The sequence below is a fragment of the Nicotiana attenuata genome, chromosome 11 (genome assembly GCF_001879085.1).
Source record: "Nicotiana attenuata strain UT chromosome 11, NIATTr2, whole genome shotgun sequence".
Classification (NCBI taxonomy): domain Eukaryota; kingdom Viridiplantae; phylum Streptophyta; class Magnoliopsida; order Solanales; family Solanaceae; genus Nicotiana; species Nicotiana attenuata.
This window is the reverse complement of record NC_031999.1, coordinates 9,701,258-9,726,702: the sequence shown is the minus strand read 5'-3', so window position 1 is coordinate 9,726,702 and position 25,445 is coordinate 9,701,258. Positions and strand designations below refer to the sequence as shown.

Below are 25,445 nucleotides of genomic sequence, written 5' to 3'. Positions count from 1 at the left end.
GACAAGGTTGGTTTTTACTCGCTCACCAACAACGAAAAAAGGATTGGTTTTCCTCCCTCACCAAAGAAACGAGCAATGACACAACCTCTCAGTATTTTTCCCTTTCTCTCTATCTTTTATGACACTAGTAAACTTAAGAATACATGCTTGACTAAGGTGTAAAAAGAGTAGGAAAGTTGTTTGTGAAGCTGGTGCTTCTTTACTGGAGCATTCTGGTATTTATAGATATTGTCTGGAACTAAACGTTGCTGATGATTCCTTGATTGTTGGCTTTGTCCCTTCTTCCGAAATATTACTGCCAGGATATATTTCTCCTTAAGTCAAGAGACCAATGGATTCTTTTTGAATTTGGACACTCTTTTCTTTCCTTTTGAACTCTGATTGAATCTTCCCTTTCCATAAATTGAAAGCTTCAAAATGTATTTGAATAGCAAATCTCCTCTATATAATATATCAGACCTTTCACGAATAAGTAGGCTTATTGGAATAGAAGCCCTTAGTGAGAGAGTTAAGAAGAGCCGAGGATTCATCTGTTCCTTTTTCCATGCTTGGACTTGGGCTTCTTTATCTCATTAGGAGAGAATCTTGATTTAAGGAATGATTCTTTAATTATTGATCTCATTCCTTTTATAACTCATCACCAACATCTCCTCATTCATTGCCTATGTAAGAGCTTGCAGAATATGTTTTTTTAGAATATTAGCTACCTTCTTTCCTTTTGTGCAAGATCATGTCCCATATTTAACCTCATTCCATTCTCTGTGATTTTCTTCTTTATTCTTGGAATATAATTTCTTACTATAATATTGTAGTAAGAATATTCCTTTCTTCCATACGTAGTAAATCTTGTCCAAAACAGTAGGGGGAATTCTTCCATAATGTTCCTTGTAAATTCTTCCAGAACTTTAGTAAAACATTTCACATTTGAACTTCAAATGTTATTCGTTCCATTAAGCTTGCCGATCAATTCTTTGGAAATAATCTTTATTTCCATATTTGATTGTATTGACACCAATTCCTTCTTTCTTGAACTAACCAATATTCCTTTACTAGGTCAATATTCTTTTCCATTGCATACTCTTCCTCTTTTGTATTCCTTGTACCAATCTTCTATAGATCTTCTATATTTTCTTTTTCATATCTTCTCCCGAAATTTCATCTCACAATATCTTTCTTTTTAAATCTGTTTGGATATTCACCAAATCCTTCTTCATCAAATAAACCTGTATCAAAATAAATTTACCAAAAGTAAATATTCTTTTATTAAAGCTAATATTGGTCTGTTATCCTAAAAATCAATAGGTAAAACCTCGGGCCTAACAAAAAAGACCCCTCGTCCCTATAATCGCAGCCTCTAAAGGCGCAGACAAAAGCATACCTGTCACGCAAGTTTGCACCTAACAAAAGTACGAATTGGACCAATCGCGGCAATTCTGTCCACAGAAAAAAAAAACAACCTAATTCTTCCTTCAATACTTTGCCTAATCCACTGATCTTCTTCTCCTGGCTTAGCACTTAGCATCGGGCCGAGGCAAATATTCTATGGAGTTAGGGGTGCATTCTAAAACAGAAGACAGATTTTCAACGCATACCATAGTTATACTTGTGAAAAACAAGTTTTGAACACACATTTTTCAATGAACTTTGATTCTTGAACCGCCTCAGCGTGCAGGCATATCAGTGATTGTTTATAGTCATGAGTAGCAACACAGAGCCCCTTCTTGATAATCATAAGCTGGACGGAGAAGAAAAGCAGGTGGTGAGTAGACGTGGCAATAACGACGACGTTGGATTTGTTAAGGAATTTGGTTGGGAGTCAAAGAGGCTATGGGAGCTGGCTGGTCCTGCCATTTTCACTACCGTATGTCAGTATTCACTTGGTGCACTCACTCAGACTTTTGCTGGTCAAATTGGGGAGCTTGAACTGGCTGCTGTCTCTATTGAAAACTCTGTTATTGCCGGCCTTGCTTTTGGTGTCATGGTAATTAAGCTATCTCTTTCATATTTTTCTTCCGGAAAGAAGTTTTTATATTTTCATAAGTATTACTTAAAACTATTATTTCAGATAGTGTTTTTTTTTTTTTTTTTTTTTTTTTTTTTTTTTTTTTTAAAAGCATGGTTTGACAATCTTCAAATTTTGATAAGCAATGTGTTAAAGTAGGTAAAACTACAATAATAATGTAAAAAGAACTTTCACTTACAATGTCAATCTATTCAACTTAAATTCCTCCTGCATTTCCAACTTTGTATGTAGTGACTAGTGAATATTGATTTTTTCCTAATCTCAAATACATGGAATGAGATATGGCTCAATAAAACTGATTAGTTAGAGATGATTCATATGTATTCGATCTTAATTAGTCTCAGCTGGCAATATGGTTGATTGATCAATTAACTCATCTGGAATACATAAAAGTATACTATTGCTGCATAATAGTTACACCCCAAGCTTTAATGTCTGACTGCTTTAATATAATATTAAATTATGTGAATCATCTTTCTTAAAAGTTTAAATAGTTAGAGTGATAAACTTTACTTATTTAATTCATTTTAAATGTGCAAGATACGATCACTTTCTACTACTCTTTTATTTTGGCCTGAAGCTAATAAGAATAGTAGTTGTGTGCCAAAATATGAATTTAACTGCTCTACTTTTTTGTTAGTTCCGTTCTGATAAAATTAAATTAATCAAAATATGAATTGTTAGTTTCACTTAATAATGACTAATTAATATATATTCTCACCTCATCAAATTACTTATCAAGATAATTTGATACTATTATTTATTCTAGAAAGAGGTGTAGGTATGTTTTTACCGTATATCCGAGTCTAATTCTTAACAGCAAAGTCAATTTCCCTGCCTCCTTGGTTCTAGGCTTTTAGCTTCATTGTGTGTCATGTATATTCGGTTTACTCGACATTGAAGTGTTTCAATTTCTCAATTATTATATCCTGGACAGTTGTGATCTTAAAGTTTTTAAGATTTTAACGTTTATTTTGCATTTTCTTGTCAAAATGCTCATATTTAATTTGAGCCTTATAACTTAAATACTCCTAGATATTCTATCCATCTATTTAACCGTAAAAAGAATTAGAATTTAATGCTAAAGATGTTGAAAAAGGTCATACAGTGATTAATTTAAGCTGACAAACAGAGTTGCAACTTGAATTAATTACCCGGGTAGTTGGCGAAGTGACCCACTTTCAAACTTGAATTGGCCAAGTGACCTTCAAGTTTTAATTATTGTAGGATTGACCTTCATGTTGAATTAGTGCTTAAGTGGAATTATAAAGTGAAGGAGGAAGTTCAGTACTTATTACACTTTGGCCGCAACCTATATAATTCTAATATTTCTAGATTTAAAAAAAATCCTATCCCTTCCCGCCGTTTCTACCATTCCAATCCTAACTTCCCACGGTTGATTCGTCCATTGTAGCTTGTTTTTCTTGCATTCAATACACAGAGGTCGTCTCTCTTCTTCCGCATTCCTCTCAAAGCTTCATTCTTTTGATTTATCATTTACGAAAAAGAAATCGAAAATTTGGGAATTTTTCTAATCTGCTGAACTTGGGATGAAATTGGTGGTACATTGGATTGATAATTCATTCTAGGTGGTATATTGTGTAACTCTTTCATCTGGTAAGTAATTTCATCTCATCTTCTTCGTCATTGTTAATATGAGTTTCTGCAAATTTTATATGCACAGTGCTCGACCACTAGTGTACAATAGACCACTGCTAGAATAGACCGCTGGTTCACAATAGACGGATGGAAGACTATATATTAGTATGTGGTCTATATTCTGGTGAATGGGGCCAAATAGTTAGAATTGCAATTCCTATACAAAGGTTACAATACCTATTTGTATACCCAGCAATTATATATTTGACAAATTTGTTGATGTCGTTATTAAACATGAAAAACTAACATGTGCGCCGAGATTCGAATATTACATATATGCTTAGCTCTGCGCCGAAGAGGGACAATATTCCCCCTTCCTTCATTAAGAATGACAATGATTTGCAATCGTACCTCCTTGATGCTACAATTGATGGTATGAGGCTTTGTTTGAAGATACTTGTGTTGACAATAAGTTTGAAGAAGGGGCTGAGGTTTCTGTTGAAAGGTCTAATTATGGTTCAAACGCCACAGCTACACCACAACCAACACCAACATAGCCACAAATTTTAGAAGTAGATGAGAAAAAAATGGTGAAAGATGGCTTCAGTGGATTTAGTCATGACTTGCATTATTTTGGTGACAATGAAATGAACTCGTATGGTCTGGAAGATGCAGATGGAGCGGAAGAGCTCCCAGATATTGTCAATCGGGCAGCTGGAGATGAAGGCTTGGTGGACTAGTTAGTTACACAACACAGCCACCCTGATGGTACAGGTCTTTTCCTTGGGAAATGTTTCGACAACAAATTGGATCTAATGAAACATTTGGAGGTTGCTTCTGTGAAAATCAGAGTTAGATGTCACTTTCTTGATGTGCCATCTCAACATCCTTGGGAGCGGCATCGGTAAGACCTTTAATTTTTTGGCACACGACCAAATAGCAATTGCTTACGCCCATGCCTACATTTTTTCATGACCAAAAAATATTAATTTTCGTCTACAAGGAATAAAATAATAGTACTCAACTGCATAGAAGTTTTGAGAAGGTTTTTTTAATACTTACCATGAATGCCCATGGGAAGCCGTACATGGCATAACTAACCGATTTGGACTTTTTAGCAGAGATTTTGTTTTTCTTACTCTTGCGCACATACGATTTGTAAATTGGCAACATATCCTTCTTCAGGTACTCAATTATACGCTCAAAACACTTCTTGACCCATGGATATTTCATGAAAACTTCCAAATTGCCAGCCATACAAATCCACTTCTTATCGACGCGCACTATGTTATCCCTTGCAAGCAAGAGTGAATGGACAAATCACACCAATGCAATCTTAAACCTCTCTTCTGTGTCAAACCTCTTGGACTTCAACTGTTTTAAACGTATCTCTGCTTCTACCTCCTTCCTGCTAGACTGGCAAACTTTGTCGCAGAATGCTTCGCCATCATCCATCATGATGTTCCAAACGTCAATACCACACAAGAGGGAGGGGGGTGATTTGTGTGGTACCCAATTTTCGATCTAGAAGAACCTGGTTCTTCTAGGTGTTCTAACTACTACTGTTTGCGGAACTAAAATACAGAAAATAAAAGAACACAAGGATTTTTACGTGAAAAACACCTGGCTCAAAAGGTGAAAAAACCACGACCTACTACTCAGTAGGATTTTCCCAAACATCCACTATGCTCAATGAGCCAAAACAGCATTTACAAAACTCTTGTAAACCTAAGGATTAACTCTAATCCCCGTGTGGCACACAGCCTCAACTGTTGCAACACTTTCAAGTTAACTCTAACTTGAATACTCAAAGTACCTAATACAATTGCTTCTATTAAAGCTGGAAAGGTAAAAGTTTTAAATCACCTACTACAATTGAACTAGAATAAGAATAAACACAATGGAACTGGTTCTTCTATCTTGTTCAAGTAGCTGCAGGCGTGCACACTCAATCTCACATAAATTGCTTACAAAATAGCCTTGCTCTTTTTCTCTCAATTTTGCTTAACTTCAGCGTATGTGCATGCCTGTAAAAGAGAACAACTCAGTTATTTATTAGATTAGTAATTAGAGTTGGATTGTGACTCAATTTCTAATCCTCCATTGAGTTTGAGTCCTAGATCAATCCAAAAACCAACCCTTATCCGGATGTGTTCTCTTCTCATAAGGAGACATCTTCTCCTTATCCCATATGCAATCTTTTCGATCAGGTCAGAAGATATTCAGAAGATATTGCCGCTTGATCCCCAAGGACTTATCTTCTTCACGTGCATCTCATGTGCATGGGCCATAACAACTGTGTCTCCTAAGATGGACCTAGTCCTTCACTGAGTTTATTTGTCATTCTTCAAAACTTCAACTGATCTTGGGCCAACAAATTCCCCCTTTTTGATGATGACAAACTCTGTGCTTTTACTGATCAGAGAACCTGTGGAACTCAGCTAAAATATCATCACTTGAAAACTTTAAAACTTATTATCATTAAGGGCCAGATTTAATTAGGTCATAAACATCACTGTTCAGAAAAATAGTTTTTAAGCACAATACACAATATCTTCCCCCCTTTGGCATCATCGAAAAGTTGCATAAACATGTGAATCCGAGAATATTAATCATTACTCATGGTCACTGGGGCAACTGCAAGTGAAGGCATGCTTTAGTTAATCGAAAATCAACGTGACAAATATAACTATTAAGAGCAGAATCATCATAAAACAAGAGAAATGCAAATTGTCATTGATAAGGCAGTGCTTCTACAAGATAGTCCACAAAAAGAAAGAACAAAAACAACCAACCATGAGCAAAAACAAGAAAAATCCCTAATCTGGGTCACTGGGGGGTAACTGAACTGGTTCAGAACTAGGACAAAGAGGGCTAAGGCTTTGAAGAACTAGAGGGTTGGGATTGGAGTAGGTTGAGCATTGTTTGTAGCATCCCTTCACTCTTTTCCTTTTCTTTTGCTAGTTCTGCTTTCAGCCCATTCCTTTCTTCTTCCAACTCAGCCACACGAGCCTGAAGCCTAGCAATCTCAGTATCTTTGGTATCACATTCTTGAACCAAAGCCCTAACCTTGCTATTCACTGGAGTCTTTACTAATGAACCAGGTTCAACAGGGGCTACACTTAGCAGATAGTCACAGGCCTGGAGAGTCATGATTCCAAAGTGCTCCTTACTGGAGGCCATTTCCCATTTCTTCAAAGGAACGTTCAGCCTGTCTAGTACAGTTGTCAGAATGAATCCATAAGGAGTAGCATGAGCCTTTGAACCATTGATGACTCTGTCTAGCAGTTTGACTATGAAAGCTGGCCAATTAATCTGCTTACCCCTCACAAGATACTCCATGAGAACCAGGTCCATGTAATTTGCAGCGTGCCTCCTCTCCTGTCTAGGCAGCAGGCACTTGTTCACAAACTCAAAGATCACTTTATGTTCTGGCTTCATTTCACTCTTTTGAACAAATCTTGCTTCAGGCACCTCTTCAGCATCCTTTGTATCACAGAAGTTCCTGGTGATTTGGAGTGTTGTGGGCAGATCATCTAGACAAGGCCACCTTTGTCTGGTGTAATCATCATAGCCCCCACTTGGAATGTCTAGAATCCTGCCCAATTCAGGTGCATCAAACTTCACCTTCACACCTTTCACCACACTGGTCACTAGCCCATTTTTCACAGAGCCATTTGCCATGAATTCAATCAGCTCTCTTCTAGCTAGTCTTCCATCCATCTGAAGGACCATGTCCTTCCAACCCTGTGCAGCTAAAACATCCAACAACCTAAGCATGCCTGGCTCCTCCATGTCTTTCAGCAGCCTCAGAACTTTCCACTACCTTTTCTTTTCCCTTTTCCTTCTTCTTTTTCTTACTCTTCTCTAATGCTTCCTGCAGTTCTGCTTCACTTTGCCTTACTTTGCTCCTTGTATCTCTTCCTCTAGGTACAGAAGTAGCAGCAGTCTTGGGAGATGTTACTTTGCTTTTCTTTGAGGGTTCAAAAGCAACTGGGGTCCTTTGTGAAGACGCCTTGCGCTTCTTTGGGTCATAACTGGCCCCTACTTTCTTTAGCATATCTACTAAAGTCTCGTCCACAGAAGAACCTTGTTCTTCTTGTTGCTTACTCATTTGAACAAGTCCCTCAGCAGCCTCTCCTGATCCGCTTCCCCCTGACTTTAAGCCACCTTCTTCTTCTCCACCACAAATAGCAAGAACCTCTCCTTTCTTTTTCTTTCTCCTCCTACTAGACTCAGCCCCTTCAGCATTTTTCACAGAACCCACCAACACAAACCTACTATCTTCCTTCTCTACTACATCAGAAAATACATAACAGGTGTTTACCTCACCTGGGGTTTCTTGACTCTTGTCATTATCAAAAGACCCAGGTTCTTCTCCTTCACTAGCAGAGATGAACTTTTCAGACTCAGAGCTTGAGTCAGATTCTTCCGCTGAAACCTTTTTCCTTTGACTGGCCTTTAATTTCTCGTTCAAGATTTTTCTGAGAGAGCCGGATGCTACAGTTTTTCTGGCTAACATCTTTTGCCGGCGAAATCTGGGTTTTGGGGTTTCAACTGGAGGTGTTGATGATGAAGTATTAGGGGAAACAGGTGGGGAAGTTCCAGGATTGTCTTGAGGATTAGTCATGGCGGAGAATTTCTGGAAATCTTTTGGGAATTTTTTGGAGAAGAAAGGGGTTTATTCAGAAGTATTTGAGAAGTGAATGACGGTTGTGAGTGATGAGAGAAGGTGTGGAGTGTATTTAAAGAGGGATCATGATTAAGCCTGTAACTGCAGCCTTTTCAGTAGTCAATTAGAAGTCTAATCAAATTAGAGTTCCGGTCTCTTTAGAGATTAATGAGTGACGCTAGTTTTTAGGAAACAATCCCGTTTTAGTTAGACTCCTAGGATAATGAAACTGGTTCAATGCTCAACGGATAGAATTTCTGAAAGTTTGGTGTAATTAGGACTTCTGCTCATGATTGGTAATTTTGTCTTTCTAATTGTGCAAAGTATAGAAACATACCTGAACTTTCTCATGAGCATATACTGATGAACCAAGTTCTTCAAGTAAAACTTCTCTTGATCATGCCTCAAATGTCAGAATAGAAAAACTTTGTAAGAGATTAAAGATTCATATAAACACATGTCACAGGAGTATACTAATTAAAGTATGAGACTGAGTAAGAATTAGTCTAGATATTTACATTGAATTAAGAACTCCTAACCAATTTTTTTTTTCAATTTTTTTTCATTGTGCACTCTGAACTGGACCTTTTAGGTGATCTTAATCATCCCTAATTCCAACCTATTCCTTTCAAAGTTTTCTCTACTCAGTGTTTTAGTGAAGATGCCAGCTATTTGTTTATCAGTAGCACAAAATTCTATGGAGATTAACCCTTTCTCATAGTTATCTCTTAAGAAGTGGTGTATAACATCTATGTGCTTGGTCCTTTTATGATGAACAGGGTTCTTTGTCATACTTATAGCACTAGTGTTATCACAAAATATTGGAATACACCCCACTTCAATTCCAAAGTCTACCAGCTGTTGTTTGATCCATAGTAATTGAGCACAACAAGAGGCAGCAGCAACATATTCAGCCTCAGCAGTAGACAGGGCTACTGAATTTTGCTTTTTGGTAGCCCATGACACTAGAGATGACCCTAGGAAATGTGCCATACCTGAAGTACTTTTCATGTCCACTAAGAAACCTGCATAATCAGCATCAGCATATCCTACCAGATCAAAATTACTACCTTTGGGATACCAAAGACACAAATCTGTGGTGCCTTTCAGATATCTCAGTATCCTCTTGACAGCAGTCAAATATGACTCCTTTGGATTTGCCTGGAAACGAGCACAAAGTCCTACACTGAAAACAATGTCAGGTCTGCTAGCAGTAAGATACAAAAGTGAACCGATCATACCCCTATACAACTTTTGATCAACTGATGAACCAGGTTCATCAACATCTAATTTAGTGGCAGTTGCAATAGATGTATCTATTTCTTTGGAGCCCTCCATTTTAAACTTTTTGATTAGTTCTTTTGTATACTTCTGCTGATGGATCATGGTCCCATTTGGACTTTGTTTGATTTGCAAGCCTATGAAGAAATTTAGTTCACCCATCATACTCATTTCAAACTCACTTCCCATTAATTTTGCAAAGTCCTTACTCAACCTATCAGTAGTGGCCCCAAATATTATGTCATCAACATATATTTGTACAACAAGGAGGTCATTACCTTTTTCCCTTAGGAACAAAGTGCTGTCAATTTTACCTCTTTTGTACCCATGCTCCAGTAGGAATTTTGATAGTCGTTGCTCTTGGGGCCTGTTTGAGCCCATATAGAGCTTTGTCCGGCTTATACACATGCTCAGGACATTCCTTGCTTTCAAATCCTGGAGGTTGTTTCACAAACACTTCCTCCTTGAGGTAGCCATTTAAGAAAGCACTTTTGACATCCATCTGATGGAGAGTGAATTCCATATGTGCTGCAAAGGCAATGAGGAGTCTGATTGCCTCTAGTCTTGCAACTGGGGCAAAGGTCTCATCATAGTCTATCCCTTCCTCTTGGCTATAGCCTTGGACTACCAATCTTGCATTGTTCCTTGTGATAGTTCCATCTTCATCAAGTTTGTTCCTAAAAACCCGTTTGGTACCAATGACTGGTCTATCCTTAGGTCTAGGAACTAGGTGCCAAACTTGACTTCTTTCAAACTGGTTTAGCTCATCCTGCATTGCATTTACCCAATCTGCATCCTGCAAAGCCTCAGAAATATTTTTAGGTTCAATAATAGATAAGAAGGCATCAAAAGCACACGGATTCTTTAATTGTGATCTGGTTTTGACTCCAGAAGTTGGATCAGTGAGAATGTTCTCAATGGGATGAGAACTTTGATACTTGTGAGGCTTTACAACCAACTGGCTTTTGCTGGATGTTTCATCAATTTGATGAGGAACAGGTTCATGAGCAAGTTCTTTTAAGGGGTTTATTTCAGTTCCCTTTTGATTTCTTCCCCCTGTTAGGTTGCCCTGTAAGGATGAACCTGTTCCATCACCTGTTCCTTCTGCAGGTACCACTTTGACCTGAGCTGATGATTCAGCCAGATCTTTGACTAGTCCAATGGCTTCATCTTCTTGTTCCTATCTCTCAGAAAGAATATTAGTTTCATCAAATACTACATGCACACTCTCTTCTACACACAGTGTTCTTTTATTAAAAACTTTATAAGCTTTACTATGTGAAGAATATCCCAAGAATACTCCCTCATCACTTCTGGGATCAAACTTTCCTAGAGAGTCTTTTCCATTATTGTGCGCATAGCACTTGCAACCAAAAGCCCTAAGATGTGATATGTTTGGTTTTCTCCCTTTAAGTAACTCATAGGGAGTCTTCTCTACTAGTGGTCTGGTCATGCATCTATTTATGATGTAGCATGCAGTGTTTACAGCCTCTGCCCAGAAAATGTGAGGTAATTTGCTAGATAATAACATTGTTCTGGCCATATCCTCAAAGAGTTCTATTTTTCCTTTCAACTACACCATTTTGTTGTGGAGTCCTAGGGGCAGAGAAATTATGATCTATGCCATTTTCATCACAAAATTCAGCAAACTTAGAGTTTTCAAACTCAGTTCCATGATCAGACCTAATGGATGCATGTTGATTTCCTAATTGTTTCTGAGTTTTCCTAACAAATGTAGAGAACATGTCAAATGCTTCATCTTTAGAGGTTAGAAATAAAACCCAGGTGAATCTGGAATAATCATCAACTAGCACCACTACATATTTCTTTCCACCTCTGCTCATGGTTCTCATTCGACCACATAGATCCATATGAACCAGTTCCAACGTCTTGGACGTACTCACCATTTTCTTGGTTTTAAAGGATGTCCTTACCTGCTTCCCCCTTGCACATGCCTCACAGACTTTGTCTTCCTTGAACTTGATGTTAGGTAAACCTACAACCAAGTCCTTGGAGACTAATTTGTTTAGCTAATTCAGACTAACATGACCAAGTCTTTTGTGCCATAGGAGGGGATCATTAACCAACACGCTTAAGCATGTGAGTTCATTTTCTAAAAGAGTTGACAAATCTACAATGTAAATATTGTTAACTCTTTTTCCCTGCAAAATAATTTTTTCAGTGATGAGATTAATCACAAAGCACTTGGTGGAGGTAAAAGCTACAAGGTTACCTCTGTCACACAGTTGTGACACACTTATTAGGCTATATTTCAAACCATCTATCAGGTAGACATTCTCTATGGAATGAGAATCAGTCTTGCCTACCTTACCAACCCCAATGATCTCACCTTTCTTTCCATTACCAAAGGAGACATTACCTCTTTTTAAGTCCTCAAGTGAAAGGAATTGGTCCTTGTCCCCAGTCATGTGTTTTGAGCAGCCACTATCCATATACCATATTTGCCTCCTCCCTTTCACTTGAACCTACAAAATGGAATCAGGGGTTAGTCTTAGGAACCCAAACCAGTTTGGGTCCCTTTCTATAGGCAAAAGGATGGATTAAATTCCTTCTTGCCCATTCAGGCAATTTATTCTTTTCTTTAACAAAAGACTTGTTCCTTTGACTGGCCTTCTCTTTTTCATTGCATTCATATTTGTAATGGCCAGTCTTGCCACAGTGTGTGCAGATTTTATTTTCAGGAAGAGTGAGGTACTTGCTTTTTGGATCCCATTTAGGAGCTTGAGTTCCATAGCCAAGTCCTCTTTTGTTACTGCTATGATGCTCTTGCAACCAAGAGAGAGCATCAGATGCTTTGTTCCACTTACAAGTTCTGTCTAGTTCATGTTTTACCTTTCCTAGATCTTCTTTTAAGATCTTTGATGAATTCATCTTTCTTATATAATTCATCCTTCATTTTTCCTAAATTTTCTTCTAGATTAAGATATGTGTGATCAGCTATATTCTTTCCTGTTCCTAATTTCAGTTTCAGATTTTCAGATCTAAGTTCTAGGACACTGTTGTCCAGTTTAAGAACCTGGTTCTTCAACTCAGCATTTTTGTTATCACTCTCATTTGCCCTAGACTCTAGACTTTTACATTTAGCTTTTAAAATCACACATTCCCTAGACAGAACTTCCTTTTCATTATTAATTATCTCAGACTCATCAATGAAGTCTGTTAAGAGTTCAGCTAGCCTTTCTTTAAGCAAGTAATTTGATTCTTGNATTGTTAACTATTTCAGACTCATCAATGAAGTCTAATAATAGCTCAGCCAACCTTTCTTTAGACAGAAATTTAATTTTGTCCTTGAGATGCAGAATACTTACCTCCTGCTCATCATCTGATTCTCCAATGGCCATAAGAGCTTGCTCTTCTTCAGCTTCATCTTCTGAGTCTTCATCAGAGGTTTCACCCCAAGCAGCAACCATAGCCTTGGTTGAACCTTTGTTTCTCTTGGGTTGAACCTGTTCCTTCTTCCTGTTTCTTCGTTCAGCCCTTGCTTTCTTCCACTCAATCTCCCATTGAGGGCAATTCTTGATCATATGGTCAGTCTTACCACACTTATAGCAGCCATCATTTGTCTGTTTCTCAGGAGCTCTTGTCTTGTTGAAGTGTGTACCTCTTGATGAACCCTTTCCACTCATTAGGTACTTTTTGAAATCTTTAGTGATCATAGCCATCTCATCATCTTCTAGGTCTGAACCTTCTGTAATTTTGAGAGCCAAACTTCTCTCCTTCTTTGGTGTATCCATATTCCTGATTTGCCTTCTCAGTTCATAAGCAGTAAGATTCCCAATCAGTTCATCCAGCCTGAGAGTGGCCATATTCTTGGACTCCTGAATGACAGTGATTTTGCTTTCCCAAGCAACTGGAAGAACTCTTGTCAAGATCTTCTCAACCTTGTCTTCTTCAAGAATAACTCTTCCAAGAGACTTAAGTTCATTTGTCAGTGTAGTGAACCTTGTGTACATCTCTTGAATGGTTTCTCCATCTTTTATAGTGAAATTCTCATATTGAGAATATAGCAATGTTCCTCTGGATCTCTTCACTTAGGTGTTCCTTCATGAGCCACTTGCAAAGTGTCCCATATCTCTTTTGCAGTAGTACAGCTTTGGATCCTGCTGTATTCCTCTGGACCCAGTCCACACACAAGCCATTTCTTGGCCTTAGCATTTTTCTCCCATTTTTTCAAATCTTCAGCAGTACAATGAGCCCTTGTCTTTGGCACTTCCACTCCTTCCTCATTTTTCATTGTAGTTGCCAAAGGACCATCAGTGACTATGTCCCAGAGTTCATAGTCTTCTCCTATGATGTGATCCTTCATCCTATTCTTCCACCATGAGTAATACTGTCCATTGAACAGTGGAGGCCTGGCAGTGGATTGCCCTTCCCAGTTCCCAGGTGGTGCACTCATGTTGATCTTTTCCTAAGGTGTTAGCCTCTTCAAGGATAAACTGCTCTGATACCAATTGATGTTCCAAACGTCAATACCACACAAGAGGGGTGGGTGATTTGTGTGGTACCCAATTTTCGATCTAGAAGAACCTGGTTCTTCTAGGTGTTCTAACTACTACTGTTTGTGGAACTAAAATACAGAAAATGAAATAACACAAGGATTTTTACATGGAAAACACCTGGCTCAAAAGGTGAAAAAACCACGACCTACTACTCGGTAGGATTTTCCCAAACATCCACTAAACTCAATGAGCCAAAACAGCATTTATAAAACTCTTGTAAACCTAAGGATTAACTCTAATTCCTGTGTGGCACACAACCTCAACTGTTGCGACACTTTCAAGTTAACTCTAACTTGAATACTCAAAGTACCTAATACAATTGCTTCTATGAAAGCTAGAAAGGTACACGTTTTAAATCACCTACTACAATTGAACTAGAATAAGAACAAACACAATGGAACTAGTTCTTCTATCTTGTTCAAGTAGCTGCAGGCGTGCACACTCAATCTCACTTAAATTGCTTGCAAAATAGCCTTGCTCTTTTGCTCTCAATTTTGCTTAACTTCAGCGTATGTGCATGCCTGTAAAAGAGAACAACTCAGTTATTTATTAGATTAGTAATTAGAGGTTGATTGTGACTCAATTTCTAATCCTCCAATGAGTTTGAGTCCTAGACCAATCCAAAAACCAACCTTTATCCGGATGTGTTCTCTTCTCATAAGGAGACATCTTCTCCTTATCCCATATGCAATCTTTTCGATCAGGTCAGAAGATATTCAGAAGATATTGCTGCTTGATCCCCAAGGACTTATCTTCTTCACGTGCATCTCATGTGCATGGGCCATAACAACTGTGTCTCCTAAGATGGACCTGGTCCTTCACTGAGTTCATTTGTCATTCTTCAAAACTTCAACTGATCTTGGGCCAACACATCACTTTGTTCATTTCTTCTTTAATGGGTTTGGCACCATAGTTCAATACAGTCATCCTAGCAAACTCCATCAATCCAAAGTGAACAAGCTTGTCTCCAACTAAAAATCATAACTCGCTCTTCTTCGCGCAATAAATTCGGTGAATCAGCAGGGAATGGACAGCTTGTCCATTGAACAGTGTCCAATGCTCTGAAAGTTTTGCAAACAGTCCAAAACAACTACTATCAAACTTTTCCATCAATTTGACTCAAGGAATAAATTGATCCTAGACCTCATACTAATCTTGGCCAGAAAACGTCTATGATTTCTTAGAAAAGTCCCGAATTTGTATTTAGATGCGTTGATCGCCCATACAAACACAAAAACTAACAGAGCATCCTGGTCATCTTCAACTACTACATGTGTTTCACTTTCTAACACATCTTCACCATCTTCAAGTGTTCGTCATCTTCATCATCTTCTTCTTCTTCTTCTGTTACTTCTCCTCTTCTTCTTCTTCTTCTTCTTCTTCTTCTTCTTCTTCTTCTTCTTTTTCTTCTTCTTCTCCTTCTTCTTCTTCTTCTTCTTCTTCTTCTTCATCAACCTCCTGAGCAACAACACCATTTTCATCCTCCTCTGTAACAGCATCACCATTTTCATCATCCTCCCCGCCTAAAGCTTCATTATTACTGTTCTTTTCTTATTCAACAATTATTTTTTCAAAAACTTGTTCTTCCATTTGAGTTTGTGCTAAATTTATGTCCAAGTCTTCCTCCTCCTCATCATCAACACCTTCTAATGCTAAGCTCCTTGAAATAGATTTTTTACTAACAGGTATGACCTCGTTAATTAATCTAGACCCGGATTTTGTTCTTTTTTTATGGTAGACTTTGATGGCTTTTTGTTCTTTTTCCTCCTATCACGCTTAGAAATCTCAGCATCTCCTTTACTACGGGAAGCTTTAGAAGTATCTACATTTCGTTTCCTGGTAGCAGTTTTTGAAGGCTCTGCATTTGCTTTACTTGGCGATGCTTCTTGTGTTTCTGCATTTCCTATTTGGAGGTGTGAGAAAGCACGGGAGAAAATATATTATTGATGTATGTTCATATGTTACAATGAGCCCTATATATATACACACATAACATGTCCTACTCCTAATATATATTGGATTAGGGTTATTTATTTACTCCTATTTACATGACTATTCTAACACTCCCCCTCAAGCTGGTGCATATAAATCATATGTACCGAGCTTGTTACATATGTAGTTAATACGAGGACCAGTGAGGGACTTGGTGAAAATATCTGCAAGCTGATCATTCGACTTCACAAACTTTGTAGCAATATCTCCCGAGAGTATCTTTTCTCTAACAAAGTGACAGTCAATCTCAATGTGTTTAGTTCTCTCATGGAACACTGGATTTGACGCAATATGAAGAGCAGCTTGATTATCACACACAAGTCCCATCTGACTAATCTCACCAAATTTCAACTCCTTGAGCAACTGTTTGATCCAAATTAGCTCACATGTCGCCATAGCCATCGCTCGATATTCTGCTTCTGCACTAGACCGAGCAACCACATTCTGTTTCTTGCTCTTCCAGGACACCAAATTTCCTCCTACCAAGACACAATATCCAGACGTAGAACGTCTATCAGAAGGTGATCCTGCCCAATCAGCATCTGAGTATCCAACGATCTGCTCATGGCCTCGACCCTCAAACAATAAACCTTTGCCTGGAGCTGATTTTATATACCGAAGAATGCGAACAACTGCATCCCAATGACTATCACACGGAGAATCCATAAACTGACTCACAACACTCACAGAAAAGGAAATGTCAGGTCTTGTCACTGTAAGGTAATTTAATTTACCAACCAACCGTCTATATCTTGCAGCATCGCTAAGAGGCTCCCCCTGTCCTGGCATAAGTTTAGAATTCGGATCCATCGGAGTGTCAACCGGTCTACAACCTGTCATTCCTGTCTCTTCAAGAATATCTAAGGCATATTTTCGTTGTGAGATCACAACACCTGAGCTAGACTGAGCGACCTCAATACCCAGAAAATACTTTAGTTTGCCCAGATCCTTAGTCTGAAAGTGTTGCAAGAGATGTTGCTTCAATTTAGTAATACCATCCTGGTCATTGCCGGTAATAACAATGTCGTCAACATAGACCACCAGATAAATACAGAGACTCGAGGCAGAATGCCGATAGAATACAGAATGATCAGCTTCACTCTGAATCATGCCAAATTCTCGAATAACTGTGCTGAACTTACCAAACCATGCTCGAGGAGACTGCTTTAGACCATAAAGTGACCGACGCAAGCGACATACAAAGCCACGAGACTCCCCCTGAGCAACAAACCCAGGTGGTTGCTCCATATAAACTTCATCCTCAAGGTCACCGTGTAAAAAAGCATTCTTAATGTCCAGCTGATAGAGGGGCCAATGGCGAACAGCAACCATGGATAGAAAAAGGCGGACTGATGCTATCTTAGCCACAGGAGAGAAGGTATCACTGTAATCGAGCCCAAATATCTGAGTATATCCTTTGGCAACAAGACGAGCTTTAAGACGATCAATCTTACCATCCGGACCCACCTTGACTGCATACACCCAACGACAACCAACAGTAGATTTACCTGAAGGAAGAGGGACGAGCTCCCAAGTACCACTCGTATGTAAAGCAGACATCTCGTCAATCATAGCTTGTCGCCATCCTGGATGAGACAATGCTTCACCTGTAGACTTAGGGATGGAAACAGAGGATAAAGAAGATAGAAAAGCATAATAGGGTGATGACAAACGATGATAACTCAAACCGACATAATGGGGATTAGGATTAAGGGTGGCCCGTATACCTTTCCGAAGTGCAATCGGTTGATTAAGAGGAGACAAGTCCGCAGTATTAGCAGGGTCAGGTGCAGGACGTGAATCAGCTGGACCCGATGCTGGGCGCGGACGACGATGATATGTCAAAAGTGGTGTTCCTGTGGCAGGGAGTCTAGGAGGAGCCACACTAGACTCCTCAACGGTTGGAATGGATAAGACTTCTATAGCGGAAGGTGAAGGAGGAGCTATAGGAGACTCGGGTAAGACTTCTGTGGCGGAAGGTGAAGGAGGAGCTATAGTAGACTCCTTAAAGGTCGGTATAGGTAAGACCTCAGATATATCAAGGGGGTCAGAAAGGTCAGAAGAGGTAAAGAAAGGTTTAGACTCAAAAAATGTGACGTCAGAGGACATAAAGTACCTACGAAGATCAAGTGAGTAACAACGATATCCCTTCTGAACACGAGAATAACCAAGGAAGACACACTTGAGAGCACGAGGAGCTAACTTATCTTTCCCAGGGGCTAGGTTATGAACGAAACAAGTGCTCCCAAAAACACGAGGGGGAACAGAGTATACGGGTGATTGGGGAAACAATACTGCATACGGTATCTGATTCTGGATGGGAGAGGAAGGCATCCGATTAACTAAATAACAAGCTGTGAGAACTGCATCGCCCCAAAAACGCAGCGGAACATGAGATTCAATGAGAAGTGTGCGAGCAGTCTCAATGATGTGCCTATTCTTTCTCTCTGCAACCCCATTTTGCTGAGGGGTATAAGGACAAGAGGTCTGATGAATAATTCCTTGAGAAGTCATAAACTGCTGAAATTGAGAGGATAAATATTCTAAGGCATTATCACTGCGAAAAGTGCGAATGGAAACACCAAATTGATTTTTAATTTCAGCACAAAAATTCTGGAATATAGAAAACAACTCAGAACGATCTTTCATTAAGAAAATCCAAGTACATCTTGAATGATCATCAATAAAACTAACAAAATAACGAAATCCCAAGGTTGAACTGACTCTACTAGGACCCCATATATCAGAGTGAACTAAAGAAAAAATAGACTCTGCGTGACTCTCAATACTACGAGGATAGGAGGCTCGGGTATGTTTCCCGAGCTGACATGACTCACACTCTAATGTGGATAAACTAGACAAACCAGGCACCATCTTCTGAAGCTTGGATAAGCTTGGATGTCCTAAACGTCTGTGAATTAGGTCCGGAGGATCTGTAACTAGACATGCCTTGGAGGATTTTAGGGAGTTAAGGTAGTAAAGCCCTTCTGATTCAAGTCCTGTTCCAATCGTCTGCCCTGTACTGCGGTCCTGCATAATAAAAGAATCATCAATAAAATATATACCACAATGGAGGGCACGAGTCAAACGACTAACAGATGCAAGATTAAAAGGACAGCCAGGGACATAGAGAACGGAATCTAGAGTGACAGAGGGTAGGGGATTCGCTTGTCCAACTCCTTTTGCTTTGGTTTGAGACCCATTGGCTAAAGTAACAGTGGGAAGAGACTGTGAATACGCAATATTTGACAAAAGTGATTTATTACCAGAGATATGATCAGAAGCGGCTGAGTCCACAACCCATTGTCCAGGAGGACTAGACTGGGAAACACAAGCAAAAGAATTACCAGCAACAGAAGTATTAGTCTGAGCAACAGAAGCTACTTGTGGAGATGTCTGCTTACTTGCTCGATACTGAAGGAACTCATTATACTCCCCTTCAGATAAAGAAAATCCCTGGTTACCTGTAGTCTCAGTCTGAGCAACATAAGCATTTTTGGTTGGGCGGCCATGTAAAGAATAGCATACATCACGAGTGTGTCCAAGTTTATGACAATAGGAGCACTTGGGTCTAGATCTTCCAAAACGACCTCCTCCTCGTCTATTTTCCATAGTATGAGATGCCCGATTGTCCACTGATTGGGATACGAGGACAGATGAGTCAAGTGTCTGTGATGAGCTCACTGGGTGACTAGGTGCTGCAGCAAGGCGAAGTAATCGAGAGAATAATTCATCAACTGAGGGGACGGTTGGACTAGCCAAAATCTGGTCACGTACTGAATCAAGGTCATTAGGGAGTCCAGCGAGTGTAAGAACTAGAAACATCTTCTGTCGTTGCTCTTGTTGTTTTTCAATACTAGCAGAAACTGGCATCAACGTCTCAAATTCTTCCATGACTGCCTGAACTTGTCCCAAGTAAGTAGACATATCTAATTCCTGTTTCTTCAAGCTTGTCATTCGCGATATTACATCATAGAAACGAGATATGTCATTAGTGTATAGATTACGAGCCTTTTCCCAAACTAAATAACATGTCTGGAATGGACGGAACAAGGGCATCAACTTGGAATCAATAGATCGCCACAGGATACTACATAACTGAGCATCGACCTTCTCCCATAGACATGGTTGGATTATCACTAAATAACAAAAAAGAATCAACTGAAAATTCTCTGAGACAGATGAAGAAAACACTGTGTTTGCCGGAAAAGTACTGTAGCTGCCGGAAAAATCAGTGTAGTCGCCGGAAAAACTCAAAGTGGTCGGAATTAAAAAATAAAAATATGGACAGGCTCGGAATTGCAGGGCGATCCAACTGTCCTGAAGAAGCGAAGCCGAAAAATGGCCGGAAGAGGCCTCACGCGCCGGCGCGTGGGACAGACGCGCCGCCGGCGGCAGAGTTCCGACAGGCGCGTGACGGCGCGTGGAGGGCTATTTTCCGGTGATTTTTTCTGGGGTTTGGTCGGATCTCTCTTGGGAACCTTGTGGTGGTGTTGGATTTTGCACAACACTGTTAATTAGTGACTTTGACGCAATAAGTCACTTAGGTCACCGGAAAATTGCACGGTGACTGAGTTCTTTCTTCCCGGAAGTCGCTGGAATGATGCACAGCGATATGTTTCTCACTAAAGCTCTGATACCATGTGAGAAAGCACGGGAGAAAATATATTATTGATGTATGTTCATATGTTACAATGAGCCCTATATATATACACACATAACATGTCCTACTCCTAATATATATTGGATTAGGGTTATTTATTTACTCCTATTTACATGACTATTCTAACAGGAGGCTTTGAAGGTTGTGCAATTGCCTTCGTTGCCGAAGGAATATTCTTCTTAGCAATTGATTTCTTCCTCATGTTACCTACATGAAAATATGCAATGTCACATTTAATAATTTAAAACTTATGGTCGGATAAGAAAAATAAGCCCAATTCCACCCAACATCTATAACCAGAAGACAATCGACCACGGGTTTATCAATAAACATTAGGTCAACAGTCAGACGAAATTCTAAATACAGAGCACAGAGATAGTCCAAGAAGTAAAAATAACCACCCACGCCATATAAGATATGGTTATACACAACCAAATCAATCTCGAACATGCACATGAACGGATCCCTCTACAAACCCCCAAATCACAAATGTATGAAACGAAAAAAAAAAAAAAATAGGAATTTACCAAAATTAACAAGTTCTAAGCAACAATACAGTGCTTGTTGAGTCTATAGAGACGATTTCACCCAAAATCAAAGCTTGATTTTTGTCCCTACCCGCCGGAAACCATCGTGGTCGAGGGATTTGAGTGAGAGAGAAGAAAGAGTAGAGAGATGAAAGAGAAAATGGCGGAAAAATTCGAAAGAAAGCTTGTTTTTTAAACCTTACAGGTGACCCACAAATTTTGTAAATATTAAAAAGGCCCCAACCACCTTAACCCACTAATTTAGTCATTTTTCAACCCAAACGAAATTGAGAAAGAAAATAAGAGGTCACTAGACCAATTTAAGTTTTTTTGGAGGTCTTCTTGACAATTCCTCTCTAGTTAGCACCTGCAAAACAACAATTTGAAAAAAATGGATGAATTTCGAATGATTTGCATAAGAATGGACAATCTTTATCCCATAGATCTCAATCAGGTATTTTAAAACCTTAAATTCTTATCAAGACATTAACAGGAAAACTATCTCATTTATCACACGTATATTGCTTGCTGCAAGTTCCAGTAAAGATTAAAGACACTATTTAAATTGCACATGTTTTTGCATCCTATTGGTGTAAAGCTCTTTAAAATTTCTTTCTTTGTAGAAAAGACACTATTTTAATAAGTTCCAATATTTTTGTGTGTTTCAACTTCTATACAATGATTATGTAAAAGAATTTTTTATACTATAAATCACCTAAAATGTAACTATATAGCGGACCCAGGATTCGACGGTCGCGGGGAACCATGACAGTCAATATAAATTTATCACTGCTCATAAAGATTGGTACGAGGATATTTGCTATTATCTAACTATTTTTTGAAGACATTTACGAGTATACATGGAGTTTTTGCCGAAGTTTCCGGGTGCCGGTGATCCCTCAACCCATAATGTGCGTCTGCCTCTGTATATATACAAACCATCTATAAAGAGAGACAACAGTAACCTGAAAAATAAGACATATTATCTACTACTAACATGTTACAATACACTAATAGCATAAAACTTTATGGATTTTCAGTGTATATGAGTTCAATTTATTTGTTTTGTTTGTGGGTGCTAATAAAAAATTGGCAGCTGGGGATGGGAAGTGCACTGGAGACATTATGCGGGCAAGCATTTGGTGCAGGACAGCTGAGGATGCTGGGAATATACATGCAAAGATCTTGGGTTATTTTGCTCACCACTGCTTGTATTTTGGTTCCTGTTTATGTCTTTTCTCCTCCAATTCTCCTTTTGGCTGGTCAAACCACTCGCATCTCAAATGCTGCTGGTCAGTTCCATACAACAAATTATACATATAAGCTTGCAGTTATAGATCCAACAAATTAACTTATCCTAGTGCATGCATGCAGGAAAATTTGCTTTGTGGATGATACCACAATTGTTTGCTTATGCAATGAACTTTCCAATTCAGAAATTCTTACAAGCTCAGAGGAAAGTGTTAGTGATGGCATGGATATCTGCTGGTGTTCTTGTGCTACATGTCTTTTTTAGCTGGTTATTCATACTGAAACTTAAATGGGGCTTAATTGGAGCAGCTGTCACTCTGAATATCTCGTGGTGGCTCATAGTAATTCTACAGCTGGTCTATATCTTTGTCACCAAATCTGATGGAGCTTGGACTGGATTCTCATCCTTGGCATTTCAAGACTTGTTTGGATTTGTCAAGCTTTCTTTGGCCTCTGCTGTCATGTTATGGTATGGTAACTCTCCCACAAGTGAATAAATAAAAGAATTGGATGTCTCGTATATTTGTTTTATGGACTTTACCAATTGCAGCTTGGAGTTCTGGTATTTGATGATACTGATCATAATCACAGGTCTTCTGCCTAACCCTTTGGTGCCAGTTGATGCTATGTCTATATGGTATCATCACCTCCTCCTCTCTTTTTCTTTTTAAATGGAGTATAAAAAATTGTATGTCCAAGCAATTCATCCTTTGAATCTGCAAGCTGTCTTTACTTTTCAGTTATTCACTGCTTGACAGGCTATTATTAATCTGGTGCAACAATTGAAAAGCAATGCCTTGATGTCAGGAGAGTTTGCGTTCAATCTATGGCTAACACAAGTCTCTAATTCTTTTTTCAGCATGAACATTAATGGATGGCAGGCCATGATTTCTTTAGGATTTAATGCTGCTATCAGGTAAATACATACTCTATTCCGAAGCAGAACAAAATCTCACTAGCTAGTCATTAGATACTGCACTCATAGTGTTTGTATTGAGAAGTATTATTAACTCTCAATTATTAAATCTTGATTGTAGTGTGAGAGTATCAAATGAACTTGGAGCTGGTAATGCACGACTTGCAAAATTTTCAGTGATTGTAGTGTCCTTAACATCAACTGTCATAGGAGCAGCTTGCATGATTGTCGTGCTAGCAACAAGAGAATATTTTCCCTACCTTTTCACTAATAGTGAAGCAGTTGCCAATGAGACAAAGAAACTGGCAATGTTGCTTGCCTGGACCGTTCTATTAAACAGCCTTCAGCCTGTCTTATCCGGTAACCATGTTAAATAACTAACTAACTTTCAATTTCCCATGACTACATACCGATCTTTGTCACTTATAATGGCTATTATATTCTTTCTGATAAAGAGTTGATTCTCATTTCCCTTAATTTCTTGTTTTTGTTTTTAAAATTAAAGGTGTTGCTGTTGGAGCTGGATGGCAGGCACTTGTGGCATATATTAACATTGCATGTTACTATATTGTTGGTTTGCCCGCCGGAGTACTATTAGGCTTCAAATTGGATTTAGGAGCGATGGTGAACTTCTACAACTTTTAAAATATCCCAGTCAGACAAACGTAATTGTACGTTGATATTAGTGAAAACTGTATTATCCAACTAATATATACAATGTTGTTTTATTCTTCCAGGGAATCTGGGGTGGGATGATTGGAGGCATTTGTTTGCAGACCATTATCTTAATAGCTATTACAGCAATGACAAACTGGGATAAAGAGGTCAGTGTTGTCTCTCTTTTACATGCTATGTGGAGTAGTATTATTTATTTCTATTTGTTGGACTAGGGGATTCAATTGAATCCCACTCGGACCATGTAGCTCTGCCTTTGCATCAACCAGGGGCGGATTTAAGGGGGGCGGAAAGGGTTTCATGATCACTCGAACCCCCTTCGCCGGAAAATTACACGGCAAAATCTAGTTTCTACCTCTTGATATAGCGCAAAAGCATAGTTCGGGTATTCAAAATCTTTGTTAGGTCGCTGGTTCAATTCCCACTTGCTACAGTCTCTTTTAGTTTTTTAAAATTTTTCTTTTTGAACCCCATAAGGCCTTAGCGCAAATCCTGCCTACGCTATTGGCTTCAACAATGCTTCGGTTCATAGGATATATATTTAACATGAACTGACGCATTAGTCTTATAATTTTGCAGGCAAGTCTAGCTGCAAGTCGTGTAAAGCAATGGGGAGGAGCAGCTGCAACTGACTAATATGATCTCGCTGCTATATATTTTTTTTTTAGCAGCAATTTTTATCATTTCTTCATTATGAAATCAGAGATGGGTTCTGGTTGGACAAGTAATAAAAAGTATTATTGCTTGTTGACTACAACCTCGCTAGACCCTCTCGTATCCCGTCGTTTTAACAATCCATCTCTACCAAATTCAGAACGTAACGACGGAAGCTCTTTAGTTGCAAGGCTATTTTGAGCTACATGAATATGAACTACTTGAAAGTTTTCTATGGTACTATCAAATAATTTCGACCCAATTTCGTTCTAATAGTATAAGAATTAATGCCTAAATTACTGAGAGCGACAATCTTATACTGTTTAACTAATATATTAGGTACGCCGTACGTATTAGATAAATTATAGATAACGAATTTTATGCTAAAATTGGATTTACTTACCTCTACATAAAATGTGACATCGCTGGACTAGATAAGGATGACTTGACATTCTCATCAAAGTGGGTAAAATATGAAAAGAGCAGCCCGGTGCACTGAACTACCGCTGTGCGCGGGATCCGGAGAAGGCCGGACTTATACTAATATGACGGAAGGATTTTCCAACAGTTACATTATTTTCCTTCTCTTCTTTCCCTAATTGATCTATCTATATCTACGGCATATGTGACGAGAATTTAAGAGTCAACTTGTTATTGTGGCGAGGATATCAC

The 25,445-nt window shown here is 38.8% G+C and overlaps 1 protein-coding gene across 1 annotated transcript; it reads left to right on the top strand.

Annotated features, from left to right (window-relative positions):
- On the top strand, positions 1,384-25,076 carry LOC109234112 (protein DETOXIFICATION 33). Its single transcript, XM_019399957.1, has 9 exons — positions 1,384-1,981; positions 22,374-22,569; positions 22,652-22,997; positions 23,079-23,165; positions 23,388-23,444; positions 23,566-23,804; positions 23,950-24,068; positions 24,182-24,268; positions 24,699-25,076. The coding sequence occupies exons 1-9, from the start codon at positions 1,697-1,699 to the stop codon at positions 24,753-24,755; spliced, it is 1,473 nt and encodes a 490-aa protein (XP_019255502.1). The 5' UTR covers positions 1,384-1,696; the 3' UTR covers positions 24,756-25,076.

Coding starts and splice junctions, on each gene's coding strand:
- LOC109234112 (XM_019399957.1), top strand. CDS start 1,697: ATGAGTAGCAACACAGAGCCCCTTCTTGATAATCATAAGCTGGACGGA. Junction 22,570..22,651: donor TCGCATCTCAAATGCTGCTG/GTCAGTTCCATA, acceptor GCATGCATGCAG/GAAAATTTGCTTTGTGGATG. Junction 24,069..24,181: donor AATTGGATTTAGGAGCGATG/GTGAACTTCTAC, acceptor TTATTCTTCCAG/GGAATCTGGGGTGGGATGAT.